A 27,917-nucleotide genomic window follows, 5' to 3' on the forward strand; every position below is an offset into this window, starting at 1 on the left:
TTATCTAACTCCAAAAAAATTTATACCCTTCACACACAAGTATAAGATTAGCGGTTGTGGTGTCTGATGTAACGGGCATTTATGAGCAAAAACCCTACAATAGGATAAGAAACATAGTTGTGAGGTGGTGTGTCGGCTGTTTGGTCGGTGTAAGGACCTTCACGATGTGTACTATATAAACTGGGCTCTCATGGCACGAAAGGGGTGATAACGAGTCCTAGTCCATTCTCTTTCTTCCCCCTTTATTGTGAAAAAATTTCCTCATAAAAAAGATGTTAATTGACAGGATAGTAATGACGTATTTTTGTCTTGGGCCACATAATCGAGACACGTATTAAATAGTAACCCACGAAGGTTAACACAAAAAGGCAGTTTGTTGTCGGCAGGATTTTTACATGTACGTGGGTTTGAAAAAGATAGAGCCATATCGGTGATATGGAGTGATATTAGTCATTAATATTGATGTGTGAACCCTAGATAGTGATGTGTACAATATATCTCTATAATCCTTGTATGGAAAAGCTTAAACTGATAAAGATCAAGTATACCCATGGTTGAAGATCGTCACATAATTTTAATAATTGACGTTTGGTCAATGTGATCTGTCCATAGCTGTGGAAGATATAGAGATGTTAGTTGTTCGATATGGAGTTTGCGCTGCGATGCCTTAATTGAGAGAAAATACCGGTGACCCGATGTCATCTTTATGTTGCTCAATGTGCCAAGTCGGGAAGTTATAATGATAGAAGAATACAACTATATCAAAATTTAACTAGCGGCAGAAATAAAACATCTGTCCGTTCGGGGGAGGGACATAGTACAGCTTAAAACAGTACTGGTTATGCACAACATTTTCCATAACAAAATGCCTAATAACATTCAAAAGCAGTTCCAAACCACAGCGTGAACATATGAATGTAAAAAAAGTCACTTGAAAATAAGTGTTCACAATGTTTATATGCAATTATGCATATATTATTATATGCATATGCATATATTATTATTCATTTGCCAAGTACATGTGTACATAATGATATTTATATATAGTATTTTCATTTCCAAAAAAAGATAGTTGAAACTGCTATTGACATGTGCAGAAAATTACCCTATATCTAGTTTTCGTATATATATGCATTTATTGTTTTCCTGCCCTAACTTTTATTTAATTTGTTCTCCTGTTTTCTTTATTTCTTTGTACTCCTTCATTTCTATACGTTTTTGACGCAATAATGCCGATGTTGTATTAGGATGATGCACGGGAGGGCTACTTTCCATAAGCTCTGCTTCAGCTCTCCCGCTTCTACTAATTTTGTTCATATTTGTGTGTAGGAATTTATTTATTTATTTTTTGGATGAAAAATAAAAATTACTTTTAGCTTGGGAGCCCCCAAGTGGCCGCGGGGGCCTTATGCATCTGCATAGTCTGCCTATAGGAAGAAACGGCCCTGTTAGACACTATTTATACTTTACTTTAGGTCGTGGACATATAGGCTGTAATTATATGTGCTTAAAATATCGTTATACACCACTAATAAATAGTCTAAGAGGATAAAGCCGTCTCTATCAGTTAAAGTATAACAGCTGCAAAATGTAGACATAAATATAATTAATTTGCAATATATGGCTATATCATGAATTTGATGTTTAATTAGCTGAGTTGAGAAAAAAACATATTTAGAGTTGTAAAACAAAAAACTTTGACAGAATCAACCACACTGTCATGTCAGTATGCTAGATATGAAGCTACGGTAAGCAGCATGTTAGCGTAGCTTAGCTTAGCATTAAGACCGAAAACTAGCGCAGTAACTTATTTGACTTTCTATCAATTTAAGTTTGATTCAGAAGGTTACCGCTCCCCCACAAAAATATAGCTTGTCACATAATTCTCTTTAAAACCAAATCTTAATGTTTTTGCACAGATAAGAAGAAAAAAATATTGTTTATTTTAGTTAGCTTTAGTGGCACTGGTAGATGTAATCTGTAAACTTTGAACAGAGCCATGCTGGGTGTTTCTTGTGCTAAAACTAAGCTAAATAGGTCCTTTGGTTGATATTTAATGAACAAATATGAGTCATATATTATATATATATATTACATTGTATAATCAGCATCAAATATTTTGTATTATATCTAAATTAATTTGTATTAGATGTGAGCTATATGTAAGTGAATGATGGCAGTGTAAGAAACAAAGAAAATAGCTCTCTTCTCTGTACCCAGAATGGTTACACACCACTCCACATTGCCGCTAAGAAGAATCAGATGGAGATTACCACCACCTTGCTGGAGTACGGTGCCTCCACCAACACAGTGACCCGCCAGGGCATCACTCCTCTGCACCTCGCTTCACAGGAAGGCAACGTGGACATAGTGACGCTGCTGCTGGCCCGAGACGCTCCGATCAACATGGGCAATAAGGTACGAGAACTGAGTACAAAAACATTCATCTGATTAGGTGGACTGTTTCCTTGTGTTTAAATGGCCAGAGCCTGACTCTAAAAGTCTGTATCCATTTTTCAATCTCTCCGTCTCCCTCTGTCTGCATATTGAGCTCTGTTTATTTGCGCTATCCCTATATTTGATTCATATTTATCCCTCTATCCTCAGTCCGGTCTGACCCCACTCCACCTGGCTGCCCAGGAGGATAAAGTCAACGTCGCTGAGGTGTTAGTCAACCAGGGAGCTACTCTAGACCCTGAGACTAAGGTACGAGTGTCTTGTTGTCTTCATGGTTTAACACTTTAGTCAAGAAAATAACTAAATATTCACTGCTTCTCTAATGTGAGGATTAGATGCTAGTCACTGTAAATTGAATTTATTTTGGTTTTGGACTGTGGATATTTTGACAGACCCTTGTCAATTGGAAAACACTTCAGTTTTGATATGACATTTCTCCAAGGCCCTGCAGGGATCAAAGTTATCCATTTCATAAAGTTTAATGAAACACATTTCAAGCAGAGCAACAAGGGACAATTACAACACCAATGATTTGTGTTGCTTTCTTTGCTAATCCCCAAATGATTTTCTCCGTCATCAGCTGGGATACACTCCGCTCCATGTGGCCTGTCACTATGGCAACGTGAAGATGGTCAACTTCCTGCTGAAAAATCAGGCGAAGGTCAACGCTAAGACCAAGGTAAACATTCAGTGCACATCTTTCTTTTATTTCTTTGTGCATTAGAGATCTTAACACATTTTCAGAAATATTCGATGTGTGTCACTGATAGTGTATGTCAGTGGGTGTAGAGTACCGTAATTTTCGGACTATAAGGCGCACCTGAATACAAGCCGCAGCAGCGGCATACCACTCTCGGTTCCACTTTTCCACTTTTGCGCGCTACCTGTCTCACTCTTTTCCGGCCTCCAGCTTTTCCTGCTGGAACCCGCCGCTTAAAGGTCGGGGTCCGCGGACCGGCCATAGAGCCCATAGAGTTAAAGGTGGTGACCGTTAGCTGTAAAAATCAATAGATTAGCCGCACCGTTATATAAGCCACAGCGTCGAAAAATGGGGAAAAAGTCGCGGCTTATAGTCCGAAAATTACGGTACATTTAAAAGGGTATTTTGTTGGCAGTGTCAGTGTTCTTTTACTCTAACTGTGTCTGTTTTCTCTCCTTTGCAGAACGGTTACACACCTCTCCATCAGGCTTCACAGCAGGGACACACACACATCATCAACCTGCTGCTTCATCACGGAGCATCGCCCAACGAACTCACAGCTGTTAGTTCACATTGACTCAGACAAATATTATACAAAACATTACAAATATCTTGACTTTGTAGATCTGCACTGTATCCAAATACTAACTGAAGAACAAAATACTCATCTCCACACATTGAGTACAATGTAAAACCCTTATGATGTTTAAGGGTTTATTGTACACAAGTACTGAATAGTTTGGTTTTTCTATTACCGCTCAAAATCAATAAGTCACCAATTTTCCTTTTTCCTTTTTTGATGTCCAGAATGGGAACAGCGCTCTGTCCATTGCAAGGAGGCTCGGCTACATCTCTGTCGTTGACACGCTCAAAGTAGTCACAGAGGAAACTCTCACCACGCAGGTGTGTATGTGTTTTAACAGTAACTGCAATGTATAGTTTGGTTATATAAGTGTGTTATATAGGTTTTTGTGCATACAAACAGTCTGAAAAGAGGGAGTTTCTCTCCACACACTCCCTCCTTCCCTGAAACGCCTCCATGGGACTCCTTTGTTTACTTCTACATAGTGACATCACTCGCACTTTTATTGGCTAGCGCTCCAACATATTGTACTAGATTGGCTAAGGGGCGAGACATCTCTAAGAGGTTGACCAATCACAACAGAGCCAGCCAGCTAACCAATCAGAGCAGACTGGGCTCTGGTTTCATACAGAGGGTGAAAAGAGGTGCTGCAGCACAGGCAGTATGAGAAAAATAAAGAGCTTTTTGAACATTAAAGCATGTAAACAGGTCACAGTAGAGACACTACATACAAATGTCAAACTTATAATAGGGCCCCTTTAACAGAGTGAACTCTCATATAAGGCCGTTATCAAAACGATATTATATTTGAGATGTATTCTTTATATAGTTATAAAGTTATTCTTTTTAATTTGCTATTGCTTTGCTGTTACATAATCTTTTTTCTGTGGAAAATACACACTAACTAATTTCCAGGTCAATTTTGTCGGGTTTTTCAAACTCGCGTCATTGACACTCATGATTTCCTGCAATAGTGTTTGATATTTAAAGCATACCATTGGCTCAAATGGTAACTTTCTTCCATGGTCGGTTTTTAGTGTGAAACATCTGCAGGAAGTGTTAATTACATTATTATGGTAACTTCAAATCCATTAAAAATAAGGGCAAAGGTGATGCAATTGAAACTAATGAATGAAAGCACTGTTATAAAGAAAAACTTGTACACTTTTTAGAATTTGTGATGCTCCTTTGTGTTTAATATACAAAAGACATAATGTTGCATTAAAGCTACTGCTTTAAATTATTGTATGAATTTACACCATATTGTGTTAATTGAACCTCTACACCATACAGTACATGTACATATGAGTAATGACATTCATTTAAGGCTTTTCTGTAATAATTGACTGTTTTGGTGGTTGGGCCTCTGTTCGACAGACTGTTACAGAGAAGCACAAGATGAACGTTCCAGAGACCATGAACGAGGTGCTGGACATGTCCGATGACGATGGTAAGGATTCATTTCTATGCCTTTTTGATGTCTGAATCTGTTTTACTTTAAATGCATCTAAACAGTTTTTCTCTGTACAACCTGATTTTAGTCGAAAAATCAGGGAGAGACTGCCTACGTCTTTAAAATCTCACATCGAGTCATATTTGGCTTTTGGGCTTTTAGTCCCGGTACTGGTTTCCCTACTGTTGTTATGGAAACATTTTGTTGTTGTTGTGGAGTTATTCAATAGAAATACGTTTTATTTTTTCCATCGTTAACATATTTTATTTTATTTGACATTCTAGCAACAATTATGATTTAAGCATTTATTTAACCAGCCACTGGACATGAACTTTGTTTTGTTTTCTATTCTTTCTTTGCCTTTATTTTTGTTATAATTTTTCCATATATTTTGGTTCCCTTATTCCTCTAACCCTCTCCTCCATCCCAATCACACAGTCTGTAAAGCCAATGTCCCCGAAATGATCACAGAGGACTATATATCTGATGTGGAAGAAGGTATTATTCATCTTTCTTCATTTTTTTGTTCTTTTAATCTTTACTTCCTTCATACCTAATTTTGCTTGTCAGTCCTTGGTTCTTTCCAATCTTTGGTTGCTCTTTTTTGTGTCAAGATTTACATGTGCTTTATTCAATTGAAGCTAGTCAAATACCATGATATAATTGAGCTTTTTCATGTTATTTATTTAAATCAAGGGAAATGTGCATGTGCACTACACACGACTGTATTGAGCTGCTGCTTCCCTCTTCCACTCTCTGATGCTATTTTGTTGTTAAACCCTTCAGTGTTTTAATGCGTCGAAATGCAGGGAATATGCTATTTTCTCCCCGTTGTCATACCAACTGTCTGCATATGGCGTTTTGGAGTGTGTGACAGATTTCTTTTCATGCCGTGGAGTAGACGGCACACACACACACTCGATCCTTTGTCTTCGGAGGGCTTGTCAGCGACGCTTCCATTGTAGTTTCACACATTTAGACCAAAGCAAACACGGTGTCAGCTGTGTGTGTGGTGTGTGTGTGTGTGTGTGTGTGTGTGTGTGTGTGTGTGTGTGTGTGTGTGTGTGTGTGTGTCTCTTCTCTTGGTGTCTAGTGTGGCTGAAAAGCGGCTGAACTTGAACTTTTCACTGACTTTCCCTAATGGGATTGGGGGAGAAGAAAAAAACCTATAATTTGATATAGTGAGATTTTCAATCAATAGCTGGTTTCAATGTTGCCCTCGGGTGTTTTTGCTAAAGCATTGATGGTAAAGAATGGTAGGCTTTCAGTCACCTTACGTGGTCACATGTTTCATGCCGTCTGCACATGTCAGTTTTTATGGCGTCTAAATGTCAACAGCCTGCAGAAATCACATTTCAGGGCTTCGAGGCAACTTCTTCAGATCTCATTTACAATATATTTTGCAGTTATATGTAACATAGATCGTTATATAGACTGTTCTTTGCATGATCTCATAAAGTGTAGGCCTGTCCCATGATTTATCGCTATTTCCCTGAATATTTAGTGTGTTTTTCTAGTAAACCACACTTGGAGTAGATGAGTAGAAAGCAGAAAACCAAAAGAAAAGAGATAAAAGTGTGATGAATTGGACGAGTAAAGAAAGACGAGGAACAGAAGGAAAAGGGAAATATAAACAGGCATTCTGTAACTTCATTGGATAAGCATTTTAATGCAGCGTAATATCTCCGTCACTAATTTTCCTGCATGCATGAATTAAAAAAGTGTAAAGATATTTCTAAAATAATTCAAACAAATATGGTTCAAGGTTTATTTTTGCTTTATTTGAACAGAGATGGATGTTGGAAATATCTGCGTCAGCTATTCCTGTAAGTCAAAAAGAGAGTGGTGTTGCTATAACTAACTCAAATAACCAGTTTGAAGTGGTGCAGCTGAACTTATTTTCATATGTATGTAATATGCACGTTTTACCCTGAAACCAAATTCTTTGTGCGAGTTGTTGTCTGTTGAGTTGCTTAAGCAGAGCAGCCATCTTTCATTTCTGATCTAAAAATATCTATGAAGTGTAACTCTAGGCACACAAACACACACACATACAGCCCAACACACGTACTTTCCCAAGCTCACATACCAGCTGAGTAACAGCAATGATTAACATCTCCAATAACACACACACAGTTCTAAATCAGGACAGCCCACACACACACTCTGCAGTCTTTAAGAACTGCTTTCAAATGAGTTTTTTCCCCAAAACTTTAAAGTTAATTTATATGTAGTGGAAATCTGAATCATATGATTCTTAACTATTTTTAAGGCAATAACAGATTTGCCACATGTTGGTTTATATTTGATGCCAAGGTTTTTACTTATTCCAATAATTGATCGTTTGTGTAATGATATGTTTCCAGGGTTGCTTTCAGGTTAAGATCCAAAATTGGTCAGATGTTTTCATCTTTGACATTTCATATGCTAAATATAACACTTGCAATTAGAAGAAAAATAGAAGAAAGATTGTTAGTAAGAAAGAAACCTACTCATTTGTCAAATGGCAACTGATTAATAGACTGTAACTAAGAACATTTGATATCAATAGAATTGGACTCGAGTCAGACTTAATAAAAAAAATAGTGCTTGAAAGGCTGAAATATTAAAGTTTCAATTTGATATAACTAATTAAATCTTAGTTGTGTTATAATCCTTGTAAAAAAACAACAACCTTTAACTCATTTTTGGACATAAACAGACTCTCAATTTCCATAAAACAACTTGAGACTTGATATGATTTTTGAGGCCAGGCAGCAAATTAGTGTAGTGACTTTTTAAACTCAAAATTAGAAAGAATATATACATGAAAATCAAGAATTAAATAAAAAAGAATTGTAAGGGATATGTTTATATTATGTACATACTGTATGTCTAGTGAAGCGTAGCCCTACAAAGCTTATATATGCAAGTATAGACACATCAACAACTGGCTTAATCCATCTTCATAAACCAATGTATACATACTTATAGACCTATATGCACTGTATATGTCTATGGGTGCAAAGTTCAGTGTATTCTGCATCGTTGTAATGCTACCTTCAGATTGGTTGGTTTAAAAATATTGGTCGTAACAGCAGTCTGTTTTCAGTTGATTCTCTGAATTTTATTATTTGACCATTTAGAAAAAACAGTCAAGCAGTTAGGTCAACCCCTGATGCAAAATCCAAGCAGAGTTACTGTCTGAGTTCCTGCAATCACTGCTTCCTCCTGAGGTGACAGAAAAACACAAGCTATTAGACGTGGTAGTTGGCACACAGAAGCAGCAGCAGCAGGTAGAAAGATGCAGAGATCAGTCAGGATGAAGATATACTGTACATGGGAGCATAGAAGGCAAAGTATTTGTACTAGTTAGCCGATAGAAAGATAACCAAGCAGACAGACAGGTAGAGCAAGGAAGTGACAAACAAGATAAAGAAAACAAAGCAAAAAATAAAAAACAGGAGAGCATGTATACTGTACTGCATAGGTAGAAAGTCACACACCCACTTACTATTTCTGTCCTGCAGTGAGCTCTAGGTGTCTGTCCCCCTCCACACACACACACACACACACACACACACACACACACACACACACACACACACACACACACACACACACACACACACACACACACACACACACACACACACACACATTTACACACACTGGATAATCCTAGAGCAGGGTGGGTAGGCGGGAGAAAGCCGATCTGTTTGTGTGAGCGCTGGGCTGTGAGAGAGAGAGACAGATAGTGTGTGTGTGTGTGAGTGTGTGCAGGAGATAGAGCGACTGAAAGTTAAAGGTAGTCCGTGAAAAAAGTTAGTTCAGGGTGTAAATCCTGCAAACTGGACTCCTGGCTGAATGAATTGCTTCAAAGCAGGAGGTGAGTTTTCGGCTGATATGAGAATGGGCTGGAATGTAGCCAGTTGGGGTCTGTTATGGAGAAAGTGCAGGGAGGGGGGAGGGGTGCTGTAGCAGCAGGGGATGAAGGGACAGGAGGGTGAGGCGGGGGTCTCCGGAGCTTTGTGGTTTGTTGGAATGCCTTCCTTTTCTTTCTCTTTTCGTCCCTCCGCCTGTATGCACTTGTGCCCCTCTCCCACTTTTTAACTCCTCCTCTGCTGCCTTCTCTGTTTCTACTGTGCGGTTCATCAGTACTACAGTAACTCTGAGAGGAATACCATGCTGCTCTCTGTTTCCCTGCTCTAACGTATGTTTTAACAGCTTTCTTTTATGGCTTGAGTGATTTTGTTTGCTGTGATGACATGGACTTCTGTTGTGGGTATTTGTATTAAGAGGAACATTCATTACATAAATGTGTGGTTAGTCACTTTACTCAGACATAGAGATGTGAACCTGCTTTTATTGCTTTTATTGTTATGCTAGAGCTGAATGGTTCATTGACTTGCAAAGTAATTGATGGAAAGCAAAAATAATCACCAACTATTTTGATAATTGCTTAATCAATCACATATTTTTCTTGGATTGATGTCAGATATACTGGGTTTTTTCACTCAAATAGGCAGATTTCATGCTTTTCGCTTTTTTAAATGGTAATAAAGTGACTATATTTTGGTTTTGGACTGACAACACTAGACTTTTAAAGACATCACCACAGACCTTTTGAAACTAGGATGGACCTTTTTCTGGCATTTTATAAACCAAATGATTAATTCATATAATAACCGGCAGATTAATTGACATTGAAAATTGTCATTAGTTGCAGCCCTAGTTAACTCACTAGAATAACCTGAGAGGAAAAGTTACTGACTGCAGCACGATTTATTGTTTGCAAGCTTTACTGTTAACATTTGTTTGTCATCTGGGGACTGAGACAAAAAGCCTTTAGTGACAGCACAGACTTTTGTTTTGTGTGTTAGTTGGACCGCAGCTTAACTGGAAAACGGCCTCCGGGGCAGAGGCTGCATTGATCTGTCTGTTTTAAAAGAGCTACTCTGTAATGGTCTGTGTGTGGACGGTAAAAACAAAAAACATAGAGAGTAGCCAATAAGTTCCATTTGCACTCACATAATTTCCCACTCTAGCCAGTGCTAGGCTGCCACAGCTAAATGTTGATAGGTCTAATGAAACAGTTATTGATTTTTGTTTTGAAATGGCAAAGTGTTGGTCCCTCACAAGAAGATTATAGCTGCTAAAAAGCCAGAGAATCAATTACGCTTATTTTCTGTAACTTTTCTTCGGCCCTGTGTGTTTTCAACCTGCAGGTGATGATGCAATGACGGGGGACACAGACAAATATCTTGCCCCCCAGGACCTGCGGGAGCTGGGGGACGACTCGCTCCCACAGGAGGGCTACATGGGCTTCAGCGTTGGAGCGCGTTCGCAGAGGTAAGACCCACTATGACCTTTCCCACAGTTAATAAACTATATTGTGACTATGTCTATGTTTGCTAATGTACACGTATATCAGTTGCTATGACGTACAATAACAAATGACATGTTTATTGATGTTTCTGATGTGTATAGGCCCGGTCACAACATTTTCATAACAAAGCTTATTTAATATAGCTTGCAGGGTTGACATTCGTTGAACTCTGGCACTTTGAACATTTGACCTTTTTTAGAGTGCATTAGTGATGACCTATTTCTGTTAACCAACCGGGAAGTTAGCATCGCCCTGGTTCCCTTCACAAAAAAAACAATCGGTTTCCTTTCATTCCCATTTGGTTTGGATTATTGAAGAGAATAATTTCTGTGGCAAACAAAGGTTAATGATATGTACAAGTTGTGTCCAGCAAGAAAATCACCAGACCTATAAACAACACTTTTCAGATTCTGCTATCTGAAGAAGCAAATGGCTAAGGCTAGACTATAAACTAACTTCACCTAGTTACATGTCCTCAGCGTCACCATCACTTAGCTAAAGGTGGATTTGTTTTTGGCGGGATGACATTTACTTTCCTAGATAACAACCGTATTCTCATTCAGCCTCTAGTTTGCAAGCTTTAAAACTTCAACGCTCATGAGTAGGGTATTTACCGGTACTGACTTGAAAAATTACGTATTGAGATTGGATTAACAACAAAACTTGTTTCAGTCATCAAAAACTTCAATACGAGGGAACCCAAAGTGCAAACATGTTGACTCATCTCCATGTTCTAGGACTTATTCCTGCAGTACCCTTTAGCAAAGTATTTTGACAATGGTAGGAATCAAAGAGCCAGATAATCCAAAATGAAGGGGAACTATTGTTAGCTGCTACTCTAACAGGAAGTGTCTGGGTTAATAGAAATTGTCTTTTTATTTATTGTAGTGATATGCTAGATATTTTCACCATTTAGTTTATAGTTACTACAGTGTACCAAGGTATAGCAATGCATTTGATAGATACACTCAGCTTAGACGTGGTTTCTAAGTGGTATTGTAGGAGCTCCTTTTTTCTTCTCGTATTGTACAGAAGAAGTAAGGCTTTACATTATTCTGACCCCCGGCACACAGACTTTCCTCTCACCAGTGGGAGGTTATACAGTTCGCTTTCTGTGGCTGTTGAACTTTCTCGCTCACACAAAACTATTGACGTTTGTGCAACCCCGCTGAAGAGGGAGGGGTTATTGAATATCTGAACAGTGACACACACACGGACACTGAGCCACAGGAAATGAGAAACATGTTCGATTTCATGGCACTTAGCCCCAGGTTACAATAACACACACTATCTAAGTGGGTTGGGATGCGTGTGTGTGTGTGTGTGAATAAGTTTAACTTTATTGCTGGTCCGCTGTAGAAATTAGTTCAAATGTCTTTGTGTTCAGTCGATTTAGGAAGTGAATTATCTATAAAATCCCTCTTAGCTGAAAGAAAAACATCAAGTATGTTTTTAGTTGGCCACAGTTTTGTCAGTGAAAGCCATGAAACATTTTTGATGCATTATCCTTTCTGACATCACCTAAAGCAAAACAGGAACACCCAATAAAGTGTGGAAGTAACTGCATGGTCCAGATGTCTTTTGTCGCACCATTTTAAAGTTTTATTTTGAGTCTTATCCACCGACTGAAGGCTTTTTTTAAGCCAATGTCCAATAGACTTCAACACTTGGTGAACAATGTTAATTAAAATACTTACTGGATTAGCTTTAAGTCATAGTTTGTCTTTAAATAAATAGGTTGTTTAGTTAACTTAAGTAACATAAGTCAGTTAGGTACGTTGTGTATGTGACCTAGGTTGTTTAAAGTTTGTTAACTAATATTGGCAAGTTCAGGATTTTACAATGACAGAAATTATAGTTAAACCCAATGCCAGTAATTCCAGGTCTTTCCATACCCAATTTGATAGCTTATTAAAAAGCTCAAACAAAACAGTACATCCCATGTACTTCAACCTACACTCCTTTATAACCGTTTGCAGGTTAATGTTATAAAGGTAAACAGGTCAAACATCCCCTCTCTAATACCAATTTATATTGCAAACATCAACTATAGATATTTAAGTTTCTTGCCAAAAATATCCCATGACATCATGATTACAGGCCACTGACCAGGCTGTATTCAATGTATTTTACAAGTTTGGATTTGAAGCAGGATGACATGTCGGGGGTTAAGATGAAGAAGCACTGATGTTCACCAGAATATTGGGAGTTCATATAATAATTTGTCATAAATGGTATGTGTGCTCAAAGTTGTAGTCCGACAGTGATCGGTGTGGATACCAGGCAGGTTAATGGGCACTCAGTCAGACAATCAGTCAGTCAGTCAGTCAGGTAGTGAGACAGTCAGTCAGTGAGACAGTCAGTCAGTCAGGTAGTGAGACAGTCAGTCAGTGAGACAGACAGTAAGACAGTCAGTCAGGTATTGAGACAGTCAGTCAGGTAGTGAGACAGACAGTCAGACAGTCAGTCAGGTAGTGAGACAGTCAGTCAGGTAGTGAGACAGACAGTCAGTCAGTGAGACAGTCATTCAGTCAGGTAGTGAGACAGACAGACAGACAGACAGTCAGTCAGTCAGTGAGACAGACAGACAGACAGTCAGTCAGTCAGTCAGTCAGTGAGACAGACAGTCAGTGAGACAGTCAGTCAGTCAGTGAGACAGACAGTCAGTGAGACAGTCAGTCAGTCAGGTAGTAAGACAGGCAGTCAGTCAGTCAGTCAGTCAGCATTTGGCATGATTCTACCAACCTGGCCTTCTCCTCTCTGCATCTCTCCACTTCTCTGTTTGTTCATGATCTTTTACTCTCTCCTCATGTCCGTTCTTAATGTTAGCCCCAAAGTCAGGTAAGGCTGAAGGCATGAAGAGCCCCCCCCCTCCCCCCAATACCTAACCCCTTCCCACATTTCACCCCTTCCCCTCCCCAGACTCCAGTGGTCAACTGAAATAAATCTTTACTGTGAATGTTTGACTACTAACTCGATGATTTTTGCCAGATTATTTTAGTTTTAACACTTTTGTATGTTGACATCAGGCCCTGTGTTGCGTACTGTGGTCCACTTGTGTGATATTTTATGTATGCCTTCATTTGAAAACAGTTGTGCTGTGTTCCCTGCCTGTGAGGGAGCAGCTCCATGAGTGTGCTTTTGTGTTGGACTGTGGTGACTGTTTCATAACCGCCTGGGTCTTTATGCGTTAGCCACAAAGGTGGAGCTTTGCATTATTTTGGTTTATGTGCGGAGTTTTCCCTCATCACGCTTCCAGGGGCCTGAACTGATATATCTGTCGGCAATAGCTATTGCCTACATCAGTTTAGTGTCATGTACAGTAAGGAACAGTAAAGAATAATCTTACTGTCTGTGGTCGAGCACATTTTTTCTTGAGCAATATATGTTTTGTTTCTTTCTTTTGTATGGAAATGTATATTTAATTTATTAATTTATTATGAATTTCATTTACACAATATTTTTTTTAATAATAATGATATATCTAGCTTGAAAAGAAACTACAAAAAGTCATTGAAAATATAGGATGATTTTTTTGCCAACAATATCAGTTTTTACAAAGTACAGCATCATCAATTATCTTGGTGCCACTATTTCAATATTTTCTTAACAATACAAACCTGAATTTTGTATCTAGTAGATAGATAACATCTATTTTATTATATATAATATAATTATTTTGTTGTATACAAATATCATAGTATTGCATGTATTCCTTAGACAAAGTGTTATTGCGCCATGGGTGGAGCTTTCATCTATTATTAAATGTTAAGTCTTTCAAAATAAAAAAACATTTTTATCGAGAAATTAATACCTTAGAGATCATCAAATTAAATGTGAAAATAATTTGTGATCGCTTGGTAATGGGATCGTTATCTGAACAATACAACCTTTTGTTTTCCAAAGGTATAACCTTTTCTATTATGAGGAAGTTGCTTTAATATTTTGAGATAGCAAAAGACTCTTGCAATCTTGAGATAATATCATTTAAATATGTATCATTTATATTGCCAGATGGCCTTTCTGTGCTTCCACAGATTTGTCCTGTCAGAATGAGTTGCTGCGCTACAGAGCAGCTCCTCTGAGCACCGGCTAATTGGTTCACACCGGTTTACTTACAGTATGTGGAGCAAATAGAGCTGCTGTAACCGCGGTAGAGACATTAAGCAAACATTCATTTTTTTGTCCTTGCCTGTGAATGCTCTTAATTCATCTCACTAATGTCTCATAAACAACACTGCTCATCGTCCATGACAACTGTATTTGAACAAAAGTGTAAGACAAAATTAGCAGCTAATCATCTGCCTATTTTTCATCTTGTCAGCCAGCCTACTGTCCTCATGCTGTGTCCATTGTCCATCATATAGTAGTTTGCTTAGCTTTCATTAGCTGCTACCCTCAGGCTTTTAGGGCATTCAAATTGTGTGCTGGCATGATGTGAGTAGCCTCTGAGACTGATGAGGCTCAAATAAAGTTGGTGTAAACCCTAGGAATTGTTGTAACAATGTTATTTGGAAAATCTACATTGTCAACTGCATTTGCATCTGGATTTCTACAGTTTTTGTAATTGGTGTTGTGGCCTCATACAGTATCCTTTGTACACCACTCCCTTGTTTCTAGCAATGGAAACACTTTTAAGTTCTATCCTAAAGATCGTTCTTCCTTCATGTGGTTGTTGTTGTTGTCACTGGTGGCATACAGTCAGGTTCCTGGAAGCTGCATGCATTTAATGTGTTTATGTTTGTTTTTTCTGTTCACTTTCTCCCCCCCCCTTACACCCCACCTTCCTCCCAACCCCTCCTCTGCACCTCCCCTCTCCATCATTGTGAATGTTGTCTTGGTAACCGGCAACCCCACCAAGCCTGCGTTCCTTCAGTTCTGATAGGTCCAACACGTTGAATCGGAGCTCCTTCACACGGGACAGCATGATGATAGAGGAGATGCTGGCACCTGGCAAGGACATGGTACGTACTAGGTGTTTCTTTTTTTTTTCTCTCCATGTTAGCATTAATTTCAATTTCTTTCCTGCTCAGTAATCCACAGGTCACTAACCTCAACAAGAGACAAAAAGTTCTGTCTCTAAATGTGCCATGCTGACTAAGCGCTTTGTGAAAGGCCAGGTTAAACCAATCCTTTTACACCTGAGGTAGTGTTGACATGAAAACGGCCAATCCTGTTACTGTACATAGGACTGAAAGAGGAAATGGGATCAGTGGTGAGTGGTGCTATCTCCGAGGGATTGCATGGACCACTTACTTTCAGGGTGCAACAAATTGGCTTTTTCAAAGTAAAGTTGGAATTCATGTGAAATTTCTTTTTTAGAGGGTATATCGCAGGAGCCAAGAACAACCCAACCAGGCCTGGCATCAGTAAACTTCTACCTCCTTATGAGTTTGTTTTGAAGACTTATCAAATATCTTCGTTAGTGTCATGATATAAATTATATTGTTTTCCATCTATAAGCATTATTAGTTCTAGAATCAAAAAAGATGGTTTGGATAAAGCCTTGTTTTGGTAGCGTTAGTTCCATGAGGCCTTGAAAACCTTGAACTTTTGTGAATTTAAGGACAACAAAATCTAAGCCTTAATAGTCTACAAGACCCAAAATGTCTTTCAATGTTTTGTTAGTAATAGTTAGTAAATAGACGTACTGCTGTCTGCATGCGTTTCCCACAGTTAGATATTGTTAATGCCCCACCTGCCTCAAGAGAGTGCAATGGTTATTAACATTGATCCGTCTCTCAGGCTATGTCGTGTTGGGTTATTACTTAGATATGAGGGAATCGAGTGGGATCCCTGGTAAATTACAAAAAAACTAGAAATGTTCCCAGCATTAGAAATTGCTGCTTATTGTTAGAAAATGTCATTGCCAAAATGATACATGATACAGAAACAATAATTCCCTTTTGGTGACAGATGTCTTTATTTATTTCATCAAATATGTCAAACTCCACAATGCTTTACAATAGTTGCCATATTTTAAGTATTGCACTTTCAAACATTTGGAAGACAGGTCCAGAAACTCCTAATCTATTTACAAATATATTGTATCCTACATTCCCTATGAAAAGAATTAGGCGGAGAACTTTAAAGCTTTTCTCAGAAGAAGTCTCGCCATGTTCTAGTATGCACGCGATTCATTTTCCTCTAAAGGTGTGACAGACAGTGTTGCTACACTGAGTAATGTAATTCACAGAAACATGGTTTAATGATGTCTGAATGTAACAGCTGCTAAATAACAGCTGTCTCCTTTCACGCTGCTCCAGATGCTCTGTAAGGAGAGGTCTTTCATTGTAGAGAAGCGCAACAAGGTAGACGTTTAAGTGCATGTGAGAATATGTCATTCACACTTTTTCATTTGATCATGTTTTATATGTGGTGTATTTATTTTTTTCATCAAAGCATGTATATGTATATTCATCATTTTCTCTTCATTGTTACTATGTTCTTTATCCATGTGTTGATGATCAATAATTAGAGACACTACTTACTGGATTCCTTCCTTATTAATAATGGGATTGAATAAGAGTCATATTGTGTTCATCTTATATGGTAGGAATTCCAATGTTTTGTCATCAACTCATTAACATTTGTTATATAGGTGTTTATAATTATTACAAACGTTAACACTCATAACAGTTATAAGTGTCCATTGACGTTTTATGACATGGCTATTTTTTCGGAATAAAACACTACATTTTTAAGTCAGCAAATTTCGTCTTTATTAATGCATTTTAGCATTAATTAGCCGTAAAATTATTTTTAAAGACCTGTTTTCTTTACCAATTGCATCCATTTACTTTAAACATATGGTGCTGGTTTTCTGTTCTTACCATCTGTAAAGGAGTCAATTTTTTTTTATTTAAAAGACTATTGTTCTGGTAATGTTTTCCTTTTTTCCCACTAATATACTAAATGTATAGATGGTGTTTTTGATTGCTTGGGTACTTATACAGTATCTTCAGATGTTCTATTTCATAACGACAGCTGCTGCCGTCTCCTGAGAATAGAAATAATGTTATGACTCAGCCATAAATCTTGCAAGCGGTACTAGTGTTGATGCCACCTTCCCCAGAGGAGGTGAAACTAGAAATAAGCTTGAGAGGAAATGCCTTGTCATCATGTTATATCAGAGCTCACGGCTAGCTCTTGAGAATAAAACTAAAGGTTAAGGAAACGAGAAAAAAGCCAACTTTTCTTTTAAAAGTCAGACTTTATCAACACATTTTCATATTTGGTTTGTATACTTCATGGCAATTTAAATGCACAAATTCATCCTCATCGTACATTATGTATTTCTTCTTCTGCACATGCAATGTCGGTCACATGGACACACATACACACACACTAATGCATTGCAATGACCTTGTCTCCTCCACAGCATCTGGCGGTGGCTAAGGACTGCGATAACGACTCTCTGAGGAGATACAGTTGGACCCCAGACGCCCATGATAATGTCAACATAGTGTCCTCGCCAATACACTCGGGGTAAGCACGTTTTAAAGTGGATAAAGAAGGATACAAGACATGTGCTTGTCTGTGTTTCCTCCCACCTGTATATTCTCTGTCTGTCTCCCTTTTTCATGTACTTTTCCCTTGAGAAAATGGCCCCTACATGCAGCAGTTTCCCTTCTCTGTCTGTTAGCAAAAGTTACACTTCTCTTATTTCCGTAGTCACTGTATTCAATCAGTCTGCAAATACATTTAACCTTAGAAACTGATGGCTTCAGTTTTTCTCTGTGTTTAACCAAACCCTAAAATTTGAACTGTGCTCATCTGATGCTAAAGGTCAGGTAAATCCTTGGCCTCGCCGCAACAGATCCCACTTGACTCAGAGAAATGCGGAAATTAAGGTTCTGAAATTTAAAGCAAAAGTTTGACATTGTCGGAAGTATGCCCTTAGCTTTCTGGCGTAGAGTTCGATGAGAACATTTACTTCAGGTCTGTCCAGTAAATTGAAAAGGAATAATGGCAACTGAAAGTAGCGAATTAGCTTAGCTTAGCACAAAAGACTTGAAACCTGGAAAACATTGATCCTTTCTAAGATCCACCCAGCACCTCTAAAGCACACTTGGGTTGTGTTTGAAATCCCATCAATACAAACTTAATTAGTATCTACTAAATAATGTGCACTAAATAACATTTGAAAATGTAATTCCACACTTACCTTAACTTAAGCAATTTGTCGTATTTATTGACAGTAACGTTTAAAGCAATACTTCTCCGAGCTGCCGTAGAATTGATATATTTCAGTATTATATAAATCGAAATGTAAATTGTTAAAGGTTTTAAATTATATTATTTTGTATATGTGAGCATTTATCCTCGTGACCGCACCTTATTTCACTGGTCATCTTTCGTTATTATTTTATTGGTTAATGATTTAAACTAGCTTTCCTGCAGTCCGCCATTGGACAGTCTAAATATGTCCCGTGAATTCACGTGTCATACTCAGAAATTCCTGCTAATCTTCTTTACATCCAGGCATTTCTGGCGTACACAAATCAACATACAGTACTTTGAAATTGGAACACATTGCATACACAATTTTACACCACACTAATTATCAATAGTTAGCAAATTACAATTCAGACTTGGTGCTAAGCTAAGGTAAGCTAAGCTAACCGGCTGATAACTGTGAACCAATATACAAAAGAAAGGCTCGACTTCTCATCGAACCCTCGGCCAGAAAGCAAATAAGCATATCTCCCAAAATGTCGAGCTATTCTTTAAAGGACTCCTTGGTGGTGGTCTTCTCGGTGGTGTTTCCTCTCTTGTTGACCTGTCACTCCTGCGTTGCTTTGTCGTCCATCCTGCAGTTTTTCCTCTCCGCTCCCGCAGTACGACAGCAGGTGATTGACTGTGATTGGTTGCCTTCTTTTGTCACCTCCACCTTGTTTGTTGTTACTTCCTGGTGACATCACGCCCCCCCCCTCTCCGTTCACTCATAACATCTGTGTTTGCTCTCCTCACACATGAACTGTGTTGTAACAGATCGAATTTTTGGACCTTGTGTGTATTCCTTTTGTTTGGAGGAAATCTTTGAGTCTCTTCAACGTATAATATGTGACATTTTCATGTTCAAATGTCTGGTTAAATTATTTTTTATCCCATTTTAAGGTACATTTTTACAATACTTTAAAAAAAATGTTTCCTCTTTATAATATTTTTTATATATTTGAACTGGACGATTTATATTCACATCATTTATTCAAAGCCTACATATAACTAACATGAAATATTGTTCACCAAATTGCATGGTGTGGATCTGTGTGCAGTGTGTGTTTTATGGTATTTCCTTCTACAATGAGTTACACACAGGACTACTGTACCTTGTATGAATAAGACACACCGGAGGCTCCTGTGTTGGCATTATGGGTAATTCATCCACTTGTAATAATATTCACTGAAAAATAAGCACTTTTATGTAGCGATATTGTTACATCTATTTGGCAAAGTTGGTGTTTTCTGACTGTAACCACCAACTTTTCAAGGGCAGCCATAGCCAACACAGAAAACTCTTCTGAAACACTTCTGTTCTATCTTTATCTCTTTTGCTCACACTTACACTTTGTGTGTGTTTTGGAGATCACGGCATGAGAAGGGATTTCACCTCAACTAAAGCTCTTCCCTCTCCATCAATGCCGACGTTTAATTGATGTGTATTACTTTCTATTCCATTCCTTTTCTATACTCTCCGTCTATCTGTTATCCATCTTTCTTTCACTTTGCACTCTCTGCTCCACCGTCTCCTCTCACTCTTTTTCCTCTGCTCCTGTTTCTTCCTTTTCTCTCCCTCCGTCAGGTTCCTGGTCAGCTTCATGGTGGACGCCAGAGGTGGCTCCATGAGAGGGAGTCGTCACAACGGCATGCGCATCATCATCCCGCCCAGGAAGTGCACGGCGCCCACCAGAATCACCTGTCGCCTGGTCAAGAGACACAAACTGGCCACGCCCCCACCGATGGTGGAAGGAGAAGGCCTGGCCAGCCGATTGGTTGAAGTCGGTCCTGCAGGAGCTCAGTTCCTCGGGTGAGACTCACATTTCTTTTTTTAACTCACCAATAGTGTTGTTTGCTTAATTTGTTTTTTTTTCGGGACTTGACTTCTTATTCCTTCTGCTTCTTGCCATAGCCATCTCACGCCATCTGCGTTATATTTCTAAAGTGTGAATGAGTCTATGTGCATGTTTAGGTGGAATACATGCTGTGTAATTTGCAGTTAAAGTGTAATTGTTGCAGTGTGATAACCCTCAAGCATTAAGTCCGGACATTGGCAAAGTAAAGGCAACATTGCTAACGGATGTAAACTGTGTAAAATTAAGGACCATGGGAAGAAAATGAATAGTGCACATGTTTTAATTTTATATACATTACAACCCTATGTCAGGAAGTTTGTCAAAGCCAACAGAGTTGATAGATTTGTCTCAACTGAATGAACATGCTTTCACTCCTGTTCATTTACATAATTACAGTGTTAATACAATGCAACATACTGTCTGCATGTCCAAAGATAGTTCTGAATTAGATTGCAGCTTTGAGACACAAATATCTGTTACTATTTCAGCTCGTTTTAAAGCTGGAGTAGTTCATCTCATTTTATGAAAAATAAATAAAGACAAAAGTAAAAAGATTATGCTATTAAATAGACAAATGCAACAGAGGTTTTCTACACTGCAATATTACTTTTTTTCTACTTTAAGTTGAAATCCCTAAACTTACAGTCCTAGTGAATCAGGCATCACCCTATTTGGTGAAAACAGCAAATGTGGTTTTAGATGCTTCAACAAAGAAATATGTGAAAATGAAAGTTTGCTCCCTCGCATCCATAGCTCTTCCTCTTACCGCTCACTGTGGCTGCTCTTGATTCTTCCATTACTTTCTGCAATATTTGTAATATAATTTCTAACAGCTGTCAAAAATGCCGATCATTACGTCTTTGCTGTCTTGTTTTTTACACTAATTTTTTATGAACAACAGCAGCCAACGTCAAGCTCACTGAAAAACACATTGCATGTCCTGTGACAACTTCATGATAAAAGTTGCTTGTGTTTCAACAATTAAATGCTTTCAATATGAATCTGCTCAATCACCATTTGGCAACCTTGTTTGGTAATAGAAAATGGCTAAACAGTATTTAAATAGTTTTTCCACCGGAGCGTATTATCTTCAGGAGTAATTACATTTGTTAATATTAGATGTTGATACACCATGTGTGTATTCCAACCATAAACTGTTATTGTGATTGTGTATTTGCTGTTGCTGTTGTCCTTGCTGAGTGCTGGACAATAGAAACAGGAATTAATTTAACGATACAACTCTGCAGTGTGTGCTGTTACTGACTTTACAAGTGTGTGTATATGTTGGGGTGCGCGTGTTTTTCATTATCTTGTGGACGCAGTAAACTACATCTTCCCAGAAAGCTGCCAGCCCTTAGTGAAGGCGAGAGCCTGGTTAGTCCAGTGCTTCAGCTGGGACCCAGAGGAACTAGATTTGTTGGGTAGGAACCAAACATAGCACCCCCCCCCCACCTTCTCCTCTCCTTTACGTACCTCCCACCTCCCCCGAGGAAGCAACATGACCCAGGCTGACTCATGCTGAAGGATATGATTATTTTACCCATCTCTATTGATTTGTCAGGATACGGCATTACTGCTACATGGTTTCAAGTATTTTTGGGAAGAAATCAATGACGTAATTAACCTTTTGAAGTGAGGACAATTAGTTACTAGTATTACATATAAAGTCATTTGTATGATTTGTATTAGCCTTAATAACATGTTAGAGTGAGACATAAAATATAGATTTTACATTTGATATTTTATAATTCTTCCTAAAACTACCCTTTAAATCCATGACGGTTATTTTCAAGCCACTTTCATTCAGAGACCATTGTATATATTTTATTTCAGAACCTTTCAGTGGGCTTATGACGTCCCTGAAAGAAGAAGTTTTGATTGGCTGTTTGGACTTGACTGCACTTGTTGGGCATGAGCCTTTTCCTCCTCAAGCCGAGCATCATCCTGCTTCTCATGACCGCTGTTACTTTACTTCACCTTTTAGGTTCAGTTGTATGTCATCCTACAAAATGTTTGTGTAATGTATTTACAGAGACTTATATAATATAGTAATAACACAAAATTATGCATTTAAATGAATAAATACTTGGCATTGAACCTGCAAGATGCGATCCAAACATGAGGTTTTAATGATCGTTTATTAAAGCAAATATTATTAAAGCAGAAGGCTGTAGCTTTTTTTTATTTCCTTTTTCTTTTTTTTTTTAAAGTGAACTCTAGTTTTAGAACAACTGATAACAGCACAGAACTAGAAAGTCAAAAAGTGCTAGCAGTCTGTTAAAACTTTCCCACAATTTCCAAACAAGTTATTGATTAACTTTGATACTGCAAGCCTATTTGATGCTAATACTTTTGTACCTTTACTTGACACATGACTTGTACTTGTAACTGAGTATTACTACACTGTTGTGATACATATGAGTTACATATTTGAGTACCTTTTCCCTAGACTACAGATTTACAAGTAAGGTACCTTTTCACCGTCTGTATACAACCTAGATTAATTTAACTTTGGCAGAAAATTGTGAATATAGTTAATGTAGGACTTTATCACTCATAGAAAGACGCTGATTGAGAAGAAAGTACTTAAAAAACATAATTTTGTGACTTTGCCAAGGGAATGATCAATAACTATAGTTCCTCTGTGTGTCCTTTTGTACTCTCTACTCTGAGGTAAAAATGGTCCTCAGACTAGAGTACGTTCACCCTTCTCTCTTGTGTTGCCATCGTGCCTTGTTTGAATAAGGGCTGTGCAGCTTTCTCATCTCACTCCTCCATCTATTTCATATCAATTCATGCCTTACACTGTATGACACACACTGCAAGTGTCCCTTCAACTGCAGCACGGCCACCGCTATCATTTTAAAGATCCTCTGTCATCAGCAGAAGCAAAGTTCATTCATACCTGTAAAGTGTGTTTCTTACATCAACGTTCTTTAATGTTCCTTGTTCATATTTCCCTTGTAGAATTAACAATCTGAATGGATTTCATCTTTCATTAGTGATTATCACCCCCCTATGTATGATGTATCCTCCATTATTTGTATTTCAGATTTGATTTAGCAACTTAACCTCTACTTTCTTGGTTTACCCATCGCCTGCCATTGCATTCGAATACGATTAATTACATCTTGCTTTCATGACATGCTCCTCACCAGGCCTGTGATTGTGGAGATCCCTCATTTTGGCTCGATGCGAGGCCAGGAGAGAGAGCTGATCCTGCTGCGCAGCGAGAACGGGGAGAGCTGGAAGGAGCACGTGTACGACTACAAGACTGACGACCTCAGGCAGCTCCTCAGTGGGATGGATGAAGGTGAAGCACAAGTTCAGATTTCTTCTTTTTTGTGTCTAAACTTTGTCTTATAATGCCAATCAGCCAAGTATTTTTTATGTCAAGGTGATTTGGTAATAACATTTCCTAAACCATTCTTTCAAGAGTCTTTATAAATTATGTAATGTCTTAAAAAACGATAAAACATGGGAAGTCATTTTTGTTTTGTTTTTATTCTTTCAAATTAAATGATATAGTGCTTTTTAAGTCCCTCTTTGTAGAATGATATGTACGGTGGCCGGCAGGTGCAAACGCGGAACAACGGCCCAAAATGCATACATTAGCAGGAAACACCTGCAAATAATGAAATGAAAAACAAACAAACCCTGAAAACAAATACAACAGAAAAACGCTGCATTTACAGAAACGATGCAAACTAAATACAACACACAAATCCCGAAAACAAACGCAACAAAAAAACGCTGCAAATACCAAAACGATATGCAAAGTCCAAAGCACGTACAAATCCCAAAACACATACCAAAAAAAAAACATTCCGGAAGTGCTCCAGGCCTCTAGGGGGCGCGCTACGTGGAACAGATTGATGTCTGACCAGACATAGAGAGAACGAACAAGAGTGCTGCAAATTGAAGCCGGAGGAAATAAAGTTGATCGAAGTGGAAAAAGTCGATATATAAGAAGGTAAGTTTTGTTTTGATACAAAGAGCGTCATATTTACCCAGCTAGCGTTAGCTTGTTTGGTAAAACACCTTGCAAGTCAAGAGACAGCACTGTACACCTAAATGTAACTCTTGACATCATATAGATATATTATAGGTGCAGAGAGGAGTTGGTTTATTGTGCCCCAATGTAAATCCTAATGTGAGAGTTAAAGGACGATCAACAAACAATATAATGTACCTTGGTCAGTTTGGATTTATCGTGGCATTTATTCTTAATTAAAGTGAATTTATTTTTATTTCAGTCAGTCATTTGTGTGTATGCAGGTGTGGGACATTCCAAATGTTCCAAAAGTGAGCACTCCACAAATGGACAACAGTTCGCCAGGGTCAAAGAAAACACTGTCAACATATTATTTTGTGCCACAAGAAGCAGAATGTTTTAACAGTAGGCTACAGTAGTTTGAATATATTTGTTGTTTACCTTTATCAGACCTCTCAGGCACCCACAACCAGCGTCTGATTGGGTAAGACTAATTAAAAATGTAATTATACCATGTAGGTTTGAATTTGTGAACATGAAATCAATAAATGCCTTTGTGTGCACTTGTTTCCTAGGTAAAAATAGGATGGAGCACTAACCCCTTTCCAGGAAGAGGTCCAGTCAGCCCCGGGTCAGAACAACTTCTATAGGTAAACGAGGTTGACAGTTGCATCGTGACACAGTTGTGTGGTGTGTATCTTTATTTTTACATTTGTTTGTTTGTATAGCCTTCAATCACAGTGGGTAACATTGCAAGGAAGCAGAACAATTATACTTTCATACATTTCCAAATGACACCCACAACATCTGACATCTTAGTGAAGACTATACAAAAAACACCCACAAATATTTTTCAAAGATCAGATCATTTTTAATGCATCCATTTCAAATGTTTACAAGGATTGTGAAGGAGTATGACAAAAGTGCTGTTGTCAGTTTAGAACCCAATGTATTGAAAAAAAACAGGAAGAGGATCGACATCCTTTTGTAAATGTGACTGTCATGCATATATTATGTATTTGAAGTAATTATTCAACTGTCTTCTCACTGCAGCAACTACACAAATGTATGCACCTATCATTATTGATAGCCAGTCTGAGCCAGAAGACCAAATGGAGCAAAGTTATTAATTGTTACTATTACCACTTAATTGTTCTATTCTATACTGTAAATCTTATTACTAGCTTCATCCTTTAATATTACAATACATCACTTTGTCTTTCCCAGCACAGAATACCTGACTGCGGCACACATACACACATGTACAAAAATAAAAAAATACATCAATATTAATAGAGCCAATGTGTGGGATGGAGCAATCCGCGGCTTCAAAGGTGCCTCATTCGACCCCTCTCATTCGACGTCAGTTAAGTTCACTGATGATGAGGGACAAACTGAGGATGGAGTGTGTAGATCATTCTGATATGATTAAGTTTGTCCTTTGCAGGCCACCGTAGCTGATGTGCCACCCGGTGATGTGTTAAGGTAGTAGGCATTCAGTTGTTAGTCGGCATGCAACGTACATGTTCACTGTACATGCTGTGGTCATAAATAAAGCCACGACTTGCCTATGAATTGTGTATTCCTTGTGCACACAAGCATGTATTAAGAAGTATCGACAACTTATACATGGTGTCAGAAGACGGCACAAGCCTCTCCTCTCGTCTGGAGGATTTTTTTTCCACGGACCGTGCTAACGCTAACTAGCTGGCTGAAGCTAGCCCCAGCTACAATGGCGGATGGATTTTGCCGTCCGGACCCTGTTATGTTTGAAGGAAACGTCGCGGAGAGCTGGCGGATCTTTGAGAGGGAATATGAAATCTTCATCGCCGCAGCGCACCCAGACAAGGCTGCCAGGACTAAGGCTTACATCCTCCTCAATCTTGCTGGACCAGAAGCCATTGAACGTGAACGATCCTTTATGTATGCAGCTGAAGTGCGCGCGCCAGGCCCCGACGGTGCGGTGATCTCCCCAGCTGAATCAAGGGACGACCCGGACTGTTTGATACGGAAATTCCGTGAAATATGCAACCCTCAACATAACAAAATAATGGAAAGGCACAAGTTTCATTCAAGAAATCAGATGCAAGGTGAGAGCATTGAGTCATTCATCAGCTATCTGAAGATAAAGCTGAGGAACTAATCTGTGACAGAATAGTATGTGGCAAAATCAATGACTCTTTAAGAAAAACTCTGTTGAGAGACAGTGAACTGGCACTTGCTAAAGCTGTTTCAGTCTGCCGTATACACGAAATGACAGAGGAAAGCAGCAGGACGTTAGCCGTTCAAGCTACCAGTGTTAATGCAGTGAGACCTGTTTCTAGCAGAAGATATCAGCCAAAGCCACAGTCACTCGCTCACTCCCAGAGCATCTCTAACTGTAATAATTGCGGAGGCAGCCATGCAGCTATGCGAGAAAAGTGTCCAGCTTTCGGGCAAAAGTGCCATAACTGTGGAAAAGTGAATCACTACAAAAAATGCTGCAAGTCTAAACCACGCAGCAACAGTCATTCAAATAGAAATTATTTTAACCAGTCTGTACATGAAGTAACAGTGGAAGAGCCCACAACACACAGAGAAGACACGTTCTACGTGGATGGCGTAGATATCGAAAGACATATTGATAGTGTTAATCCTCAAGCTAAAGACAAAGAAGAAGGATTTGTTACAATTCACATTAATGGCATACCAACTGAAATGAAAGTTGACACAGGAGCTAAATGCAATGTGTTGTCTCAAGAAACGTTCACACAAGTGACCAATGGCGAGCAACTTGTGAAGCAAGAGACTGCTATAAACCTTGTTGCTTATGGAGGAAGCAGGATTGAGACCAAAGGCCTTGCCACACTGCCTTGCTGCTTAAAGGAGCAGCACCATTCGTTGCCTTTCTTCATAGTGAACAAAGATGTGCAGCCACTACTGGGATTTCGGGCATGCGTGGACATGGGAATTGTCACATTGAGCAAAGATGTCCACCAGATCACTACGGAAAGCAACACGGATTTCACCACACAGACACTCATGCAGTACAAAGACCTGTTTGATGATGAACTTGGAGAACTACCAATCACTTACTCCATGACAGTTGATCCTAGTGTACAACCTGTGGTTAGACCTGCCCACCGCATTCCTATTGCAATGCAAGACAGAGTTAAAGCTGAACTTAACCGCATGCAAAACATAGGTGTCATTATACCAGTTACTGAGCCCACAGACTGGGTCTCATCTATGGTGGCAGCACACAAAAAAGACAAGCAGGAAATAAGACTGTGTATCAATCCACAAG

General features: G+C 38.7%; 1 protein-coding gene and 1 long non-coding RNA gene across 2 annotated transcripts in view; both read left to right on the top strand.

The window, feature by feature from the left end:
- The window catches only part of LOC104944495 (ankyrin-3-like), a gene marked incomplete at its 5' end in the record, with an annotated part of 39,479 nt that extends 15,399 nt beyond the window's left edge, over positions 1-24,080 (top strand). The window contains 15 exons of the mRNA XM_010770036.1: positions 2,221-2,418; positions 2,608-2,706; positions 3,038-3,136; positions 3,621-3,719; positions 3,965-4,060; positions 5,118-5,190; positions 5,632-5,691; positions 10,401-10,524; positions 13,391-13,402; positions 15,438-15,525; positions 16,828-16,872; positions 17,943-18,049; positions 19,381-19,413; positions 20,367-20,591; positions 23,796-24,080. Coding sequence (XP_010768338.1) covers positions 2,221-2,418; positions 2,608-2,706; positions 3,038-3,136; positions 3,621-3,719; positions 3,965-4,060; positions 5,118-5,190; positions 5,632-5,691; positions 10,401-10,524; positions 13,391-13,402; positions 15,438-15,525; positions 16,828-16,872; positions 17,943-18,049; positions 19,381-19,413; positions 20,367-20,591; positions 23,796-24,003 — 1,566 coding nt within the window. The remainder of the gene's footprint in view (positions 1-2,220; positions 2,419-2,607; positions 2,707-3,037; positions 3,137-3,620; positions 3,720-3,964; positions 4,061-5,117; positions 5,191-5,631; positions 5,692-10,400; positions 10,525-13,390; positions 13,403-15,437; positions 15,526-16,827; positions 16,873-17,942; positions 18,050-19,380; positions 19,414-20,366; positions 20,592-23,795) is intronic.
- Positions 24,081-25,094: 1,014 nt separating this feature from the next.
- LOC104944494 (uncharacterized) lies at positions 25,095-25,878 on the top strand. Its single transcript, XR_798232.1, has 3 exons — positions 25,095-25,115; positions 25,217-25,281; positions 25,859-25,878. It is a non-coding gene; the product is annotated as an uncharacterized lncRNA (long non-coding RNA).
- The last annotated feature ends 2,039 nt before the right edge of the window (positions 25,879-27,917 follow it).

This window comes from Notothenia coriiceps, unplaced genomic scaffold (genome assembly GCF_000735185.1).
Source record: "Notothenia coriiceps isolate Sejong01 unplaced genomic scaffold, NC01 NC01_scaffold00008231, whole genome shotgun sequence".
Classification (NCBI taxonomy): Eukaryota; Metazoa; Chordata; class Actinopteri; order Perciformes; family Nototheniidae; genus Notothenia; species Notothenia coriiceps.